This window comes from Schistocerca nitens, chromosome 3 (assembly GCF_023898315.1).
Source record: "Schistocerca nitens isolate TAMUIC-IGC-003100 chromosome 3, iqSchNite1.1, whole genome shotgun sequence".
Taxonomy (NCBI): Eukaryota; Metazoa; Arthropoda; class Insecta; order Orthoptera; family Acrididae; genus Schistocerca; species Schistocerca nitens.
In genome coordinates, this window is record NC_064616.1 from 771,518,034 (window position 1) to 771,537,708 (window position 19,675).

Here is a 19,675-nt window from a genome sequence, read left to right on the forward strand (position 1 = left end):
ACATCCTTTACTACCAAGCTAGTGTCATCAGCAAACAGAAATATTTTGGAGTTACCCGTAATACAGGAGGGCATATCATTTATATAAATAAGGAACAGGAGAGGCCCCAACATTGATCCCTGGGGCACCCCACACTTGACTGTACCCCACTCAGACTCCACATCACAGCCATTCTCAACACTGCAAATAATCACCTTTTGTTGTCTGTTGCTAAAGTAAGAGGTGAACCAATTGTGAACTACTCCTCATATTCTGTAATGGTCCAACTTCTGGAGCAATATTTTGTGATCAACACAATCAAATGCCTTAGTTAAATCAAAAAATATGCCTATCATTCGAAACCTTTTGTTTAACCCATCCAGTACCTCACAGAGAAAAGAGAATATAGCATTTTCAGTTGTTAAATGACTTCTAAAGCTGAACTGTACATTTTATAGCAAATTATGTGATATAAAGTGATCAATTATCCTTATATACTCAACCTTTTCAATGACTTCAGCAAACACTGATGGCTTAGAAATAGGTCTAAAATAGTCTACATTATCCCTTTCTCCCTTTTTATAAAGTGGCCTTACTACTAAGTACTTAAATCGTTCAGGAAACTGACCAATCCTAAAGGAAAAATTATAAATATGACTAAATATGGGGCTACCATGTGCAGCACAGTACTTTAATATTATTCTAGGAACTCCATCATATCCATGACAGTCCTTAGTCTTCAGTGATTTAATTATTGACTCAATCTCCCCATTGTCTGTATCACAGGAGTATTTCAGAGATCAATCTCAGAAAGGCATTTGCCAAGAGTGTTATATGATTCCCTGTAGAAACTAAATTTTGATTTAATTCACCAGCAATGCTCAGAAAATGATTGTTAAATACTGTACATATATCCAATTTATCAGTAACATAAATATTTTTACTACGAACTGACTTTATATCATCAGCCTTGTGCTGCTGACCAGACACTTCCTTCACAACTGACCATATGGTTTTAATTTTATCCTGTGAATTAGCTATTCTATTTGCATACCACATACTCTTTGCCTTCCTAATAACGTTTTAAACACCTTACACTGCTGTTTGTAATGGGCTACTGTAGCTTGATTATGACTACTTATAACATTTTAATATGATTCCCCTTTGTTCTACATGTATCCTTATCCCACTAGTCAGCCACCCAGGCTGCCTTTTACTGCTAGTACCCCGTTTAGAATGTTCTAATGGAAAGAAACTCTCAGAGAGCATGAGAAATGTGCTAAGGAAAGCGTTATATTTGTCATCTATGTTATCGGCACTATAAACATCCTGCCACTTTTGTTTTTTGACTAGGTTAAAAAAACTCTCCATTGCTGTTGGATTAACTTTCCTATATAGTTTGTAACTGTACATGACATTTATTTGAGTACAAAAGCCTTTTAGTATTAAAATTTGTGCATCATGGTCTGAAAGGTCATTCACCCTTTTACTAACAGAATGCCCATCTAGTAATGAAGAATGAATAAAAATATTGTTTACGGCTGTGCTACTGTTCCCCTGCACCCTAGTCGGAAAAAAACACAGTCTGCATCAAATCATATGAATTTAAGAGATCTACCAACATCCTTTTTCTTGGACCATCATATAATAAATTTATATTGAAGTCACCACATATAACTAATTTCTGGTACTTCCTATAAAATGAATCAAGAAACCTCTCTAGCTTGAGCAGAAATGCTCTGAAGTCAGAGTTAGGGGATCTATAAACAACAACAATTAGAAGTTTAGTTTCACAAAATTCAACTGCCCCTGCACAACATTCAGATATCTGTTCAATGCGGTGCCATGGAGTCAAATGGAATACTGTTTTTTTACATACATTGCCACTCCCCCACCTCGCAAGGAATTTCTTGAAAAACAGCCAACTAATCTGTATCCTGGCAAAGGAAGCCTGTGAATTCTCAAATTATTTAAGTGGTGCCCTGATATACCAATAATTTCAGAGTCAGTATGTATAAGCAGATCACTAACTTTATCTCTAATACCTCTTATATTTTGATGAAATATGCTAATTCCTTCTCTACTTAGAAACATGACATCCTCTAAAGATGAGCCCTTAGTTAGTGGCACTTCCTTCAAGAAGGTATACCCATCAACTGACTTCAATCTAAAAAAGGTGCAGCTCTAACACCAACTACCACAGGAATTTTTCCATGAGTGATCCCATCAGCACCCACTACACTGTCATCTATAAGGTTCATTTGGACTATTTCAGTTCTGTGACATTTGAAACGGGCAGCTCCTTGCTATGAAATTTGACTGTTAAGTGTACAAACCCCATGAGCTCTTATATGTAGTTCTACAGATAAAAAGTACTTGCAGATCACAACTATATTATTATCATAGAAAAGAGTTGTCAAGTTTTGCAGTACATGTCCAACAAGTCTGAACTTTTCTTTGCTGTCACTGGGCATTTTACTCTAGTACACATCAAATTCACAGATATATCCAGACATATCTGTGTGAGACCAAAGGTTACATCCAAATGTCACAGGCTCCATTGGATTGCAATTCATTAGGGAAGATCACCATATGTATCTAACATTACTTTCACTGATACTCTGAATGTACTGACACATTCCACGACCCTGCAGATTTGCTCCTCAATTTCGTCCTGCGGAACTAGACGTGTAAAATAAAATAAAAATAAAATCTGGAAGCCTTAGTTTCTGAAGGTTTTCATTCACTGCTGTAATTAGAGACATACTTTATACAGTTCATACTGTTGGGAGGCACACTAAAATTGTCATTCAAGTACATGAATGATAGAATTTGTTTTACATCTCTTTTTCCTTTGCTTCAGTCATGACTGGAACACTCATGTCACTGTCACAGCACCAGTAATGATGTTTATACGGCACGTGATGATAACTGAAGAGAAGTTCAAGACCAAGAAACCTGTAAACTGTTCTTTAGATATGGCTTACATCATTTACTACAACATATACACTGACCAGCTAGAATATTATGACCACAAAACCTGCTATCGATGTAAACTTGTCCAGGTGATAGCAGTGTCATCTGGCAAGGAATGACTGCTAGTCAGACACGCTCATGCTGCATGTAGTATCAGTGAGCATGCTGTCCGTATGTAGAGGAAGGTGCGCTATCTATCTGAGTTTAACCGAGGGCAGATTGTGATGGCCTGGAGGCTTGGCATGAGCATTTTGGAAACTGCATGATTTGTCGGGTGTTTGAGAAGTGCTGTGGTGAGTGTCTTCTACACATGGCAAAACCAAGATGAAACCATGTCCAGACATTGTGGGATTGGGCAGCTACCCCTAATTACAGATGCTGGACATCATAGACTGGGCAGACTGGTAAAACAGGACAGGCAGCGAACTGTGGCGCAACCAACATCAAACTTTAATGGTGGGCAGAGTACAAGTGAACACACAGTGCACTGAACACTCTTAACAATGGGCCTCCGCAAACGACAACCCATGTATGTGCCAGTGTTAACACCACGACACTGGCAACTGTGACTGAAATGGGCACATGACCATCAGCAATGGATGTTGGCACAGAGGCAGTGCATTGCATTGCATTGTGTGACGAATTCCAATACCTTCTTCATCATGTCAATGGAAGGGTGTAAATCCATCATGTTCCAAGAGAACAACTCGTTGACACCAGTATTACAGGATGGAGACAAGCTGGTGCCGGCCCCATTATGCTCTGGGGAAAATTCAAATGGGTATCCATGGGTCTAGTGGAGCTTGTGCAAGGCATTATGAGGACCAAGAAGTATTGTATACTGGTTGCATATCACATACACCCTTTCATGACAATCATGTTTCCTGATGGAAGTGGCAATTTTTCAACAAGATAATACACCACATCACAAGGCCAGAAGTGTGATGGAGTGGTTTGAGGAAAACAATGGTGAGTTGTAACTGAAGTGCTGGCCCCCACAACTTGGCAGATCTGAACCCAGTCAAACACATCTGGAGTGTGATTGAAAGCAGCATCTACATCTACATGGTTACTCTGCAATTCACACTTGCCTGGAAGAGGGTTCATCAAACCATTTTCATACTACTTCTCTACCATTCCACTCTCAAATGGCGCGTGGGAAAAAGGAACATCTAAATCTTTCCGTTCGAGCTCTGATTTGTCTTATTTTATTATGACGATCATTTCTCCCTACGTAGGTGGGTGTCAACAAAATATTTTCACATTCAGAAGAGAAAGTTGGTGATTCAAATAGATTTTGTCGCAAAGAAAACCGCCTTTGTTTCAGTGACTGCCATCCCAACTCGCATATCATATCAGTGACACCCTCACCCCTATTGCACGATAACACGAAATGAGCTGCCCTTCCTTGCGTTTTTTCGATGTCCTCTGTCAATCTTACCTGGTAAGGATCCCATACCATGCAGCAATATTCCAGCAGAGGACAGACAAGTGTAATGTAGGCTGTCTCTTTAGTGGGTTTGTTGCATCTTCTAAGTGTTTTGCCAACAAAGCGTGGACTTTGTTTCATCTTTCCAATGTGGTCTTTCCATTTTAAGTTGCTCGTAATTGTAATTCCTAGGTATTTAATCGAATTGACAGCCCTTGGATTTGTGTGATTTATCGTATACCCAAAATTTTCTTTTCTTTTAGTATCCACGTGGATGACCTCGTACTTTTCTTTGTTTAGTGCCAATTGCCACTTTTCGCACCATACAGAAATTATCTCTTGATCATTTTGTTATTGGTACTGGTCGTCTGATGATTTTACTAGACGGTAAATTACAGCGTCATCTGCAAACAATCTAAGGGCGCTGCTCAGATTATCACCTAGATCATTTATGTAAATCAGGAACAGCAGAGGGCCTATGACACTACCTTGCAGAACGCCAGATATCACTTCTGTTCTACTCGATGATTTACCGTCAGTCACTACGAACTGTGACCTCCCTGAGAGGAAATCACAAATCCAGTCACACAACTGAGACGATACTCCACATGCCCACAATTTGATTAATAGTCGCTTGTGAGGAATGGTATCTAAAGCCTTTTTGAAATCTAGGCATATGGAATCGATCTGAGATCTCTTGTCGACAGCACTCATTACTTCATGGGAATAAAAAGCTAGCTGTGTTGCACAAGAATGATATTTTCTGAATCTGTGTTGGTTATGTATCCATAAGTCATTTTCTTCAAGGTGATTCATAGTGTTTGAATACAGTATATGCCCCAAAATCCTATTGCAAATTGAGGTAAGTGATATGGGTCTGTAATTCAATGGGTTACTCCTATTTCCTTTATTGAACATTGGTGTGACTGTGCCACTTTCCAGTCTTTAGGAACAGACCTTTCGTCAAGTGAGCAGCTGTATATGATTACTAAGAAAGGTGCTATTGTGTCTGCATACTGTGAAAGGAACCTGATTGGTATACCATCTGGACTGGAAGACTTGCCTTTCTCAAGTGATTTGAGTTGTTTTGCAACACCTAAGATATCTACTTTTAGGTCACTCATGCTAACAGCTGTTCTGGTTTTGAATTCTGAAATATTTATTTCGTCTTCTTTTGTGAAGGAATTATGGAAAACTGTATTTAGTAACTCTGCTTTAGAGACACCATCATCAGTAACATTTCCATCGCTACCACACAGTGATGGTATTGACTGTTTTTTGCCACTGGTGTACTTAACCCAGATAGTCTTGAATTTTTTTTTCTCAAAATTGATTTATATCTTATCTACATTCATTCACAAGGTTGTAAGGAAGAAAGTAAAAACAATTTTGAGTATTTATTTTTATTTAGTATTTCCAAAAATGGGCGTCCTTCCAGAAGGACGTCAGGACAATAAGGGAACATGTTTTTAACGTATATGACATTGCACAATTAACTTGTTTCGGTTTTTATACTTTCAAATAAACATAAATAAATTTGAATTATAGGCTAAAACAGCTAATAAATACAAAAAACAAAGAAAATAACCTATACACATATTTTATGCACTAGTATGATAAGACAAAAAGCAACAAACATGAAGTGGTTCGTCACATTTTATGCACATAGTAGTAGTTTTTTTGTGGCAACTTCAACATTTCAGCTGCTTCTTCTTTTTTGTTACCTCATCTGTTGGTAATTCAGCAACATAATGTTCTCTTCCATCAAATCTAGAATCTAGTTTTGCCCTCTTACTACGACATCCTCTGCTGGTAGTGACTCTTTTGTGACTTTCAAGAATTGCAGTGACACGACGAAATGTCAGATGATCTATGGGTTCTTCGTTGTGCTTGTAAAGATCCAAGGCATTTTGCTCTGCAATGTCTATAAAATGTGCAATGATCGGGAAATACCACTTTTTCCCTCTTATAGAGCATCTATATAGGGATACATTTTGGTCAGCTCGATCTATGCCTCCCATATGAGTATTGTAGGAGTGTAATAAGTTAGGTTGAGGCACGTTAATCCTTTTCTTTTGTTCCCTGGAAAATCTAGCTACAGAGCGTAGTGGTTGCACTCTGTCAAAGTTGGTGGCTACAGTAACAGCATTGTTATCATTCCAACGTACAATGGAAATCCCGGATGCTGAGTCAGAACAAACTTCATATGATCCTCTATTTTCTTTTATCATTTTTTCTACAGGTGATAGAGTACAATTCTTAACTCTGTTTCCTCTTATTGTTCCTGTTGCTTCCACACCCCTCTCTTTTAGGTCATGTAGTAGTTCAACGCTGGTGAAGAGGTTATCAAAGTATATTCGATATGGAACATGTGGAAGTAACTGGTCAACATAAGTCATAACCACACCGTACCCCATACCTTTCGTTTCATAATCCTTACTACACGTGCCAGCTCCTTGGTAGGGTTCGAGCCAAATAATATATCCACCACTTGTGCCTCCACACCAAAATTTGAATCCGTATCGGATTGGTTTCCCTTTTATGAATTGTTTGCACCCGTGACTTCCGAAGTATGGGACCATCGATTCATCGACAGAATGATGCCGCACGTGAGGCGCAAATTGTTTGAATTTATCATTCAGCATACGCAGTAATGGGTGGATTTTCCCAAAACAGTCTGATTTATCTAAATTGTCATTGTTGCATACATGCAAATTGGAAAAGATGAAGTCAAATCGATCTCTGAACATGGCATTTGTTACGAGGTCGTTGTGACTGTCTTTATCTGATTGCCAGTACATCTTTCTGCGTGACACTGTTACATATCCACTTAGCAGAAGTATTGCAATAAACACAAACATCTCATCTTCTGAACAATCACCTAGTCCATTTCTCTTGTCTGCATACTGATTTGTGTATGTGACCATCATTAGAAGCACTTCGTTATCAAAAAACTGTTGGAAATATTCAAGCGGTGTTCGCCCTTTCTTCATTCCAACTCTGAACATTAGAGGCCATACAGGTGTTGGATTAACAATTTCACAACTTTTCCAGTTATATTTCTTGAGGTTTAGAACTTTATTCTTCGATAGCCTTGCTGGTTTGTTTGTGGTTGTTGTTCTTATTGTTGCTCTTTTTGTACTGCTGGAGGGTCCTGGAACAACATCAAAGGTGAAGGATTGTTTCCTTGTTGCATTCACAGTATTACCATTGGTAAAAATGGCCAAATCACAAAGCGCAGTAGCATTGAGCTGACTTGCTGGTAATTTATCTATACTTGGATTTTCTTCAGCACCAGAATCTTCATCTGTTACGTCATCAGTTGAATTTAGAGCAGGGTGTAATGTTACATTCACACCAGTATTAGGTATTTCCTCATCTTTTGATTCTAACATGTCCAAAAGTTCCATCAGTGTACATCGTTTTCTGTGAATACAAAATGACAACATATTACCCTGACGTCCTTCTGGAAGGACGGTTGAAAACATTATTGAATTACAACTGACGAAAACTTTCAATCATAATATAAACCCATAAATAATATAGGTTAATTCTTTAAGATATTATATGACAAGTTTCAGAATTATTGACGCAATAGGAAAGAAAATATACATACCCATCGATGACAAGGTCAGTCAGTTTGCCCATGGTAAAATCGGCCCTATCTTCAAGACACAGTTTCTCACTCACTATGAACGACACCATCAAACTGACTGTCGCAGCACGCAACTGACTCTGCCTACTTCATATAACAATGCGTCACAGTCCGTTGCAACAATGCGTTATTCGCAAAAATAAATAATTTCAACACTGAGTGACGTCGTCCTTCCAGAAGGACGTCAGGGTTATCTGGGTTAACATATGACCAGAATCTCTCTGGGTTTTCTACCATATTTAAGACAATATTTCATTGTGGAAACTATTAAAATCATGTCACATTGACATCTGCACTAGCTTCCGTGAAATTTAGACAGTCTTGGGGATTTTGCGTTCTTCTGAATTTGGCATGCTTTTTTCGTTGCTTCTACAACAGTGTTCTGACGTGTTTTGTGTACCATGGTGGATCAGTCCAGTCTATTATTAGTTTATGCGGTATGAATCTACCTATTGCTGTCAATACTGTATCTTTGAATTTGAGCCATATCTGATCTGCACTTACATAATTATCTTGGAAGGAATGGAGACTCTCTTTTAGGAATGCATCAAGCGAATTTTTATCTGCTGTTTTAAATAGATATACTTTGTGTTTATTTTTAGTGGTTTTGGTTGATATGGTTTTAAGCCTCACTACAATTACCTTGTGTTCACTAATCCCTGTATCCGTCATGACACTCTCTATTAGACCAGGATTACTTGTGGCTAAGAGGTCAAGTGTGTTTTCACAACCATTTACAGTTTGTGTGGGCTCATGAACTAATTGTTAAAAGTAATTCTCAGAGAAAGCATTTAGTACAATTTCAGAAGATGTTTTCTGTCTTCCACAGGCTTTGAACATGTATTTTCACCAAGAAATTGAGAGTAGATTGAAGTCTCCACCAATTATAACTGTATGAGTGGGTACTTATTTGTACTGAGATTCAAGTTTTCTTTGAACTGTTCAGCTATTTTATCATCTGAGTCAGGGGACTCATCATCCCCATTCCCAGAATTTATGTGAATTAGGTGGTGTATGTGTGTGTGTGTGTGTGGGGGGGGGGGGGGGTGCACGCAGATGTGGTGCCAACTCTCTCCTGCTGCCTACCAAGGCATCACTGCTTCCATGCCATGATGTGTAACTGCTGTTATCTGTGACTAAGGTGGACATACCGGCTATTATGTAGGTGGTTATAATGTCCTGGCTGATCATTGTAGATTGCTCTTAAAAACACCATTTTCGGTCACATTGTGTGATAGAATAGTCAAAAATGCATCCATCACACAATCCTTCAGTGTAAAGTGTTGCTTGATCTCTCTATTTTCCAATGCAAATTAAAAAAATGTTAGTTACACAGTTTTGTCTTCAAAATTTATGAAAAACTTTCAGGATATGATTCATGTATTTGTTAGAGCCCTCAGGTTAAGTGGAGGGGAAGTCTATATCATCAGCTTGACTATCAGCTACTTTTGTGTTATTTTTCTCTTCTTGTGTTCATACAAGTTGCTTTCTGATTCTTTATCTATCAGATCAGTTTAGAAATTACTGCCACCTTCAAATTGGGTTGATTTTCTGGAGAATAAATGAAAGTATTCTCTTCTTGACTGGTGGGTGGTATGATGTCCTTTTTCTTTTGTTTGGTTTATAATTGTTGAGTTCAAATTCTTCAAGAACCTATTCTGTTTCAGAATGACTACTTCCCTCAAGTGGTATATCAGTGTTAAATAGGAAAACCTACAGGAGTGGCTCCAGTTCTCCTCATCTTTCAACTTTCTCAGCATAATCTGCTGTGCAAAAACACAAAGGCCTAAAATGACACATTACTATATGTTCTTTTTTTATGAAGCAGGTCTCTCAAGTCCCACCAGATCATAAATGGTTTATGATTGTTCCTCACACAAGAATGGAGCCAATGTTGCCTTTATACAATACAGCAACTCAAATGGTCAATACTGGAAGAATTCTTTAGTCACACTTGACTTACAGAAGTGTTTTCCCAAATTCACGTTTTTTCTATTCACAAAACCCATACAACTGCAAGTAGGTCTCGTCTATGAGAGATACACAGCCACCATCAAATCCATCAGCACCAAACATGACAAGCATAGTGTTTATGTAGTTTTCTCTTTGTTTTAAGCATGGCTGGATATTTCCAAGTGATGTACAATCTTTTATCAATATGTGTAGGGTGTTCAGCATGACTTGATACACACTGCACGGCATTAATTAGGACTTAGCTGCAGTTTGACTTCCACAGATTACTTGAACAACAACAGCACCCGTCACATCATTCCCACTACAACTGCATTCTCCCAGGGACCGTTTCCATTAAAACCCTCCCTACCTGAAATTTGTCATATGTTGCAAGAGAAAAGTGGCGTGATGATGTAGCATAAATGTAGAAAAGCATCTATTTACAGAGAGAGAAACAGTGAGGATATGATCTAGATGCTAATAGGAAACTAAATAGAATTGGTATCCAGTTCCATCAGTCAAATGATTGAATGGTAAATGATGCCTTTATGGTACCAAAGATGACAGGTATTGGATTTTAACAGCAAACATAGTTAGGACACTTTGTTTTAATGTCACTGGTTAAAAATTAAAAATGTGATATTCTGTTACAAAAATAACCTGAAGCCTCTTTACAGTTTTGGAATGTGACTAGTCCATGTATGAGGATGAAGAATCACCTGACAATTAATATGTCATAAGAATATAGGTGAAAATGTCAATATGGTTCATCCAACTTTACTTGTTCACAATTTTAAAATTGGCCATAATTCAGAGGAACCTGGATTCACTACTAGCACACTGAAGTTAATACATAACACAATAAAAATGTCAGTGGAAACTATAGATTTTAAAATGCACATCATGAGTACTTACACATCAGTTTATACAACAGGTGTGGAAAATATATTGTGTATTTGCACTGCTGAAAGATTTTAGTTGTCACTCCCAATTTAAAAATCCAGGATGCCTTTTGAAGGGCTGCTGAAGCGTTTGCACTACAATTAATATAAAGGTGCTGGACATCATTAACATTATTAGTAAGTTATGATCAAACTTTCTCTGGGGGCAGGGGGTTATGAGAGTAACTGTAGCAAACAAAACACACAATTCCATACCTTATTACCTCCAGACAAATGTATGCTTAGAATGTAGTTACATGCATTAGACAAGGTATGGCACTGTGCAGCAGTAGAGCAAAGTCCATGAAACAGCTGGCCAGCTTATACATGCACTGCTCCACATTAGCACACTGACATGAATTCAGGGTTAATGCAAATAAGGAATATTACATACAGAAAATAATATTTCCACATTTTAACTAGTAGAATGCATGGACTAAGTCATAGCTTACTAGCACACTATTAAGCCACCAGATTAACAAAACTGAACAAAGAGTTCAACAACCCACTTTCAAGTGACAATCACATCCTATTACTCAATGAATTGTTAAGATGAGGCACAATAAAAAGTTATGTCCACAATGGAAAATATCTTTAGTGATACTGTGAAACCAGAAAAGTTAAAGCAAAACATCAGATGATGAAATTCCATAGTATTACCAAGACACTACTAAAATGGCTTTAGAAAGGTAAGATTGTTCAGTGGGTAATTGAAACTCATCATACATAAGTACACTGATGCTACTTAATAGCAGTTACGAAAAACAGGACTATTTGGGAATTTGGCCACATAGTGTTATAGGTGTAATGTAAGAAATCTGAATCTGAGACAACATACAGATTGTTTTGACGGGCAGCAGGGTAGAACTTTGAGATGAATAAAGCACTATCTCAGTTTTGTTATATGTAATAAATCAATGTATTGAAGATGGAATAGGCAAATGCCTTATCCCTGTATGTATGATGATGGTGATCAAAATAGTTAGGACGCCAATGAGCCATGAACAGGAACAGGTAACAATAGGTTGATCTGACTGCAACTTATCAAAAACTGCACAAAGACAACTGACACATTAATAGTGAAACCTCTGTACAAATACACTGTAAATATTATCAACTGATGACTGAGAGGAAGTTGACAAATAGAAATAAGAACCGGATAGCATTAACAATTACAAATCTATACAGTATCAAAGAAAAAATATATTATTTGTAAAGTTTCAATTTCCCCATATCTTTCAGTCATTTACACAGTTTTTTTAATGTATTTGTCACTGGAAGAGTACTTTTATGTGTCACTATTTTCTTAAGAACAAACTGTTTTTAATTTTTTGCTGATTGCATTTGTAACATTTCCATCCAAAAGTGAGAAAGTATCAATCCACAGAAAATACTTGAAGGACCACGAGGACGAATGATGAAAGTTCACTGAGATTACCATGGGAACTGGTAGCTTATTATAGACAGTACGTAACTATGATATCATTCAGGCACGAAAGATCATAGTCCCTTAGTTATCTCAGGGAAATGACTGGGTCTGAATGAGAAGAATGATCAGAGTTCAAGCACCAGCAGGCAAAGGAGATCAAGGTCCATTTGTTCCCCTCCACCCATATCTGATAACTTCAGCAGTACTTGTTTTGTTTTCTGGCTTGTTGACATTCTGTGTACAATAACATAGACTAACCAGTTTAAATAGTATACACGAGTTATGTCAAATGATTTTTAGTGAAACAGACAGTGAAGGAAGGAACTGTGTACATAGTGATATGAAAAAATTGTGAACGTCAACTAACGAGATACGTAAGAATCACAGGCACTTTCGCAACAAGCGTTTTAAAGTTATAATTTCTGAGGAACCACAACGTATTACATCTAATCATAATAAACTGGGTGATTACAACAAGAATCAGTATCTGAGTGAATTGATCACCATTGTAACAGTCCAGTGGTGGCACAACAGAAATGATAATACACAGGCAAATAATCATGTCTCCTCTTATTGTTATCATGTATGTGCACATGTTGATGGTAGCAATACATTGCAGGAGTTAATTGTTTGCCACAAAGCCTTCTTAGCATTACATGGTATTAGAAATTGCTGTGTACAAACTTTACAGAAACAGCTGGCTGAATCCATAAATCTCAGATAGTCAAGGTAAACATGGAAAAGGCCAAATCAACTACCTGAGGAAACTAAATCCAAAATGTATTCCTTCATTAAATCCCTGAGGAGAAGGAAATCTCATTATACTTTAAACGATTCGTCAAGGGTGTACCTACCTGAGGGGCTAGATAAAGCCAAACTGCACTGAATGTAAAATGTGTCTGACAAAGAGCATATTGTTGGTTAAACAACTTTCCATGAAATTTTTGATGGAAACTTCAATATTTCTTTTTGATACTCTTGAAAAGATAGAGGAGGAGGAGATTAGTGTTTAACGTCCCGTCGACTACAAGGTCATTAGAGACGGTTGAAAAGATTATGCCATTGTTGTCATTGAAATCAGAGACATCAGTGTTAAAAAAAGAATCACTAGGTCTACTGACACACAAACTGAAAAAGAAACTGCCAAAAATAATCCAGAAAACATGTATAAATTGAGGTAGTTACTGTTGATTTTCAAAAAGTATGCCTACCTGTAATATAACAACATCTGAAATAAACTATCATTGTCAAGTGAATTTCATATCTTTTAATATGCATGTATTGTCAGTTTCCACCTCAGTATTTTAAACGTATGATGAAAGTGTCACCCGGAAGGAAGCAGATGACATTTGCTTTATGCTTAAACAGTTCTTTGAGAATATCCTCAGCCCAAAAGTAAAACACACAACCCTTTTCTGAGAATTATGCGCAGGCCAGAACAAGAATTTCACAGTTATGCATTTTTTACACTACACAGTTCATACACTGATACAATTTGCAAACTTTAAAAGCAGTTTTACCTATAAGAGGCCATTTTTTAATGGAAGGAGACGAGGATATGAGTCTTGTCAATGTAAGACTTTACACTGGGGCATCAGATTACTTGAGGGATGTCATTAGAAATAGCAGAATCAAATCATCACCTTTCACTGTCACCAACTGAGCCACAGACATCAAATTTGAAACTTGGACAGACTTTTTATCTGGGCTTTATGTTAAAAAGTGCCTCACACCTATATGAGTAGACTAGATTCAGTTTTTGTTCCATAGACACAAAAATGAGAAGGTTCTCATGGATGCAGAACAAGTCAGAAATTATGATTGAAACAGACAAAATGAATCAAAATTTGTGCTGCGACCAGGACTCGAACCCAGGTCTTCTTGCTTGCTAGGCAGAAATGCTAACCATTACACCACTGCAGTATGACTGTCAGCATTGCTGCACGAACTACCTAAGCTGAGTGCCCTCCCCAACACAAACTTCAATTCATTTTTCCCTTACGTATTGTCACTACTGCCAGGGCTCTCCGATAATGGCAAGCACCCCAGCATTGGACGTAATGGGAGGGCACTCAGCTTAGGTAGTTTGTGCAGAGCAATGTTGACCATCATATTGTGGCGGTGTAATGGTTAGAATTTCTGCCTAGCAAGCAAGAAGACCTGGGTTCAAGTCCTGGCCACAGCACAAATTTTGATTCATTATCGGTGATAATAAAAAGAGACTTAAATGTCTCAGAGAAAAATTTAATTATAAGATCTATAAAGTCAGAAATTTCCGCACAATGTTCTTGAATTTACATCACAAATGAGTCTCTTTTACACACTTTTTCACCCTAAAATTTTTTGCTCATTTTGACGAGTTACACCAGAATATAATCCCACATGACAGAATAGAATGAAAGTATGTGAAGTATGAAAGTTTTTTTATATTTATATCTCCTTCATCTGACATCATTCACATTGCAAATACAGAATTGTTTAGGTGCTTCAGCAATTTTGTGGTATTCCCTTCGCAACAGAATTTATTATTGAGTTGTAATCCCAGAAATTTAACACTGTCAACCTCTTCTATCTGCACGTCTTCACATGTTATACACATGCCAGAAGGAAATCTCATGCAGGTTCCACACTGCAATAAGTGAGTCATTTCAAAGTTTAATGACAGTCAATTAGCTTTAAACCATTTATTACTGTCAGTGAAAATTTGATTAGCAGCCATTTCTAAATCTGTACTCGACTTGCTGTTTACTGCAATGTTTTCATCACCTGCAAACAAAACAAATTTAGAATCTGGGAATGTAATAGACGAGAGGTCATTAATGTAAACAAGAAAAAGCAATGGACCCAAAATGGAACCTTGAGGAACATCACATGTAATTAATTCCCAGTCATGTGAAGACTGGTTGTTTACTCGACAGGTATTTTGCAATGACACCATTTGTGTCCCATTAGTTAGGCAAGACTCGAACCATTTTGCAGCACTGCCAGTGACACCATATTCTAATTTACTTAAGAGAATGCTGTGTTTCACATTGTCAAATGCTTTTGAGAGGTCACAGAAAATGCCAGTAGCCTCTAATTTGTTATCTAATGAATTAAGTATGTTTTCACTGTATGTGTAAATAGCCTTCTATGTAATGGAACCCTTACAGAAACCAAACTCTACTTCTTTGGGAGAACTGGGTGGCATTTCCATTTTACTGCAGTTATTTGTGGATACTGATCTCAGATATTCCAATGCACTGTTTACTGAACCTGATAACCCGAAGCTGTCAGTAACAGAAACAAAGTACTTGTTTAAGAGGTTTGCAACACTACATGCACTTGTTATCAACGTCTTATTTATTTTTAGAGCTATCTGTTCCTCTTTCTTTCTGGCCCCACCTGTCTCTGTCTTCAATATGTCCTATATAGTTTTTATTTTGTTGCTTGAAGCAATTATCTTTTTTTTCATAATAAAGCTGTTTAGATTTCTGGATTACTTGCTTCAATATGTTGCAGTATTCTTTAGAATACATTACAATGCTAACATCAGAGCTGTTCCTAGATAGTAGATATGACCAATTAGAATTTTAAAGGTTCACCAAAAGGAGGCAAGATTAATGCTTCAAAAGGCAAACTACTTTGGAAGCTATATGAAAGCTGTTTTTGTTGGTAATCAAGGCACAAAAACCAGAAAGTCTTCCAAGCAAAGTGACCCGAATGTACTGAGAGAACATTAGAATGGAACACTGTGCCTTAAATCCACACAATTGATGGACCAACTACATTTAAAATAGTTCTTGACCAAGTCCGATTTTCAAGCATTCTATGCTTCACAGATTCCTGCCCTTGGTTTGGACAATGAAGTAGAAGATGACAGTAAGCATGCAGACAACCAACCAATTGATTATGCTCCATAACTGGTAAAAACAATCTATGTTGTGATGTCTTTTTGTTTTGAAGTTAAGTGTTCGTGTTCCATCTGTTAAATGTTATTTTTATTTCTGAATATGTAATAAATGATATATTACAATGTACAAAGCTTAATAAATTTATTTTTATACCTATTTTTAAGTTTTTTATTCGACTTGAAACTTAAAAAAGCTAATACTAAAAACTGTTTTGTGCAGGACTATGACCATTCTTCCCTGTGGCCCTTAACTTAGCAAATGAGTCCAGAAAGCTTTATGCTAAACCACCTGAAAAAAAAAACCTTAGTCTTAATTAATAAGAAAACAGGAGAAAAGGTGCAAAACACTGTTCATTGTAATGTCTGCTGAGGGCAAGAAAAATGTGATATTATGAACACCTCATTAAAAACTACTGGTTATTTGTCATTTCTGGAAAGGTAGGACTGATGATCGTGAGGGTTTAAATGACTAAAGGCATTCTTTTGAGTGAAGCAGAGACATTAGGTTTCATTCCAGTTGCACATCCTATAATATGAAAGCCTACATTTAAATAGAAAGAACCATTTGCAGTAAAGCAGCTCTTAAGGGTATAAGGACACATGTCATCACAGAATGCAATTTTTTTTTTCTTTTATATCTAAACTTACCATTATACCAAAACTCAGTGGTAGCCTTTTCCAGGAAGTGCCAATCAGAATAAGAAACCGAAACTTGAAAGAAGGGAGGATAAACAAAGGAATTTGATTTGTTGAAAGAACTCTGGATAAGACCAGAAGATCTGCAAATGAGAGTAATTTGAAGGTCAGCTCTTGAGTGTGTATCTTTCAAACTCCTCCCGAAAAGTTGTAAAAGTCTCCTGTTCTCTGTCACAAAAAACCACAGATCTGAAGAAGAATTTTAGAACTCAAAGAGGAGGAGTAAAAAATTGAAAATATGCACTCATAACATTACAGGGCAGCTAACACACTTGAAGGCATATCGCTTAGAAATTTCAATACACAGTTCATTTTTATTTTTTTCCTGCTTCCCTCTGAAAAATGATCTTAAAACACATACTTTTGTATATCAGGAACCTTTCCACACCACTAGTACCATCAACATTTTTCTTTAGAAGACACATTTTTCACCCACAGTTAGGGCAGTGTGTTGTTTCATAACATAAAATCAACATAATATTGTCTCTTCAAATTAATACAAATTTTCATGTATAGAGAAGTGTCAGTAGTCAGTTAAAGTTAAAATTGCTTCAGGGTCTCTGATGTAGTTTATTGACATTCGTTGTTTTCATGTGTAAAAACATACTCAAACATTCAGTATTTGTCCTTACACTTGCAGTTTACTAAGAAAGCTACTTAACAAAACAACTATTTGACTTAGGTTTCATAAAAGCCCCACAGCTCATTAATTTTCATGTTGCACGAATTATTTATTAATGCCTAACTAGTTAAGCCCCACAGCTCATTAATTTTCATGTTGCACGAATTATTTATTAATGCCTAACTAGTTTACCTAAACCTCTAGTAAACAGTTGTGTGCATTATCTGATCAAAAGTATCCACAAACCACTAGACGATGTTTAATTCATCATTAGATGTCTCGAAAAGTGGACGTGCCAGTATAAAAGAAGGTGGCAAATACTGTGTTATCAATAGAGAAGTAGTAACAGCAGAATGGATCAATTAGTTGAGCTCAGTAACTTTGAATATGTACTAACCATTGGATGTCACCTGAGTAACAAACCCATCAGGGACATTTCTACCCTTCTAAATCTCCCAAAGTCAACTGTCAGTGATTTGATTGTGAAATGTAAAAGCGAAGGGATGACCACAATTAAATCAAGACCAGGCACATCTCAGGAACTGACAAACAGGGACCATCAAGCATTGTGGAGGGTGGTTGAAAATAACTGGAAGCAAGTGTTTAGGACAGATGAATCATACTATCCACATGGCAATCCAATGGAAGGATTTGGGTGTGGTGAATGCCTGGAGAATGTTACCTAGCATCATGTGGAATGACAGTAATGGAGTATGGAGACGGATGGATATGGTGTTATGGGCGCTCAACAGTGTAGTCTTTAGCGCCCGAATGGAAACAACAACTGACGAGTGTCACTAAAATGCAGCAAGTGCAAAAATAGGACAAAAATTAAAGAGGAAAGGCTACATAGGCAGTTTGCACATCAACAGGAGCAAAGTGGAAAGCAGCACATAAAGAGGAGAACTGCAAGAAAACGTAGGGGAAGGGGTTAAAATGAAACACATAGTACATGTTTGGAACTGGCCTATGACAAGAATAAAAAGGAGTGGTAAGCCACTCGGCAACACTAAAAATTCCAACCTAAAATTTTAGGCTGAAGCCCAGAAACATCACAGTACCTTAAAACTTTCTTGACACTCGCCTCGTCATCGGCTAAAATCAAGGGCAGATCCCCACTAATATTAACTTCCGCCCTGACAGAATGATATAAATCACACTCAACTAAAATGTGGCGTACAGTGATTCGTACGCCCCAGGCATCACACAGCGGGGGTTCCTCTCACCGTAGTAAGAAGGCATGCATAAGAGGACAGTGCCCTATGCGAAGACGTGTAAGGGTCACTTCGTCACGCCTAGGTGACCGGCAGGAGGAACACCACAGCTGGATGGTGGGTTTCACCAACCGCCGCTTATTTTCCCTCACCGCCAGCCATTCCTCCTCCCACAATTGCATATACTTCCGCCGCAGCACAGAAACGACACCTTGCAAAGGAATAGAACATCGTGTCACCTCCGGTAATCTGCAGGCGTCCTTGGCAGCTCTATCAGCTTGTTCATTTCCCCGTATGCAGTATGGAGAAAATGTACTTATTGTATAGAGGTGTTTTTTGTGGTTGGGGTGTGGTTCGTTTATTGCATTTAAGAAAATGCTACATTCGGAAGGATAGAACACAATTTACAGCATTGTGTACTATTTTCACTAGAGGAACAGTATGGAGATCATGATTATATGCATCAGCATGACAATGTACTCAGCAATAAGGTATTATCTGCAAGGCAATGGTTTGTGCAAAATAACATTCCTCAAATGAACTGGCCTGCCCAGAATCAGAATCCAAACTTGAACCCAATGGAACACATTTGGGATGAGTTAGAATGTTGACTCCATTCCAGACACCAGACTACCTTCTCTGGTTTCAGTTCTTGAGGAGAAATAAGCAAACATTACTCCACACACATTCAGTCACTTCACTGAAAGTATCCCCAGCATAGTTAAAGCTGTCATAAAAGTGAAGGGTGGACACACCCCATCCAGACGATTTATATCAGATAGTGTGCATGTAGATTTGAACAAACACAAGGAAGTGGTATCATAAGCAGGAAAGGACAGAATTAAACACTTCAAACAGCATATTTTATTCATATTTAAAATTTCTCTCC

General features: G+C 37.5%; 1 protein-coding gene across 1 annotated transcript; it reads right to left on the bottom strand.

The window, feature by feature from the left end:
- Positions 1–6,075: 6,075 nt before the first annotated feature.
- LOC126249426 (piggyBac transposable element-derived protein 3-like) lies at positions 6,076–7,779 on the bottom strand. Its single transcript, XM_049951079.1, has one exon. The coding sequence runs from the start codon at positions 7,777–7,779 to the stop codon at positions 6,076–6,078; it is 1,704 nt and encodes a 567-aa protein (XP_049807036.1).
- Positions 7,780–19,675: the final 11,896 nt, after the last annotated feature.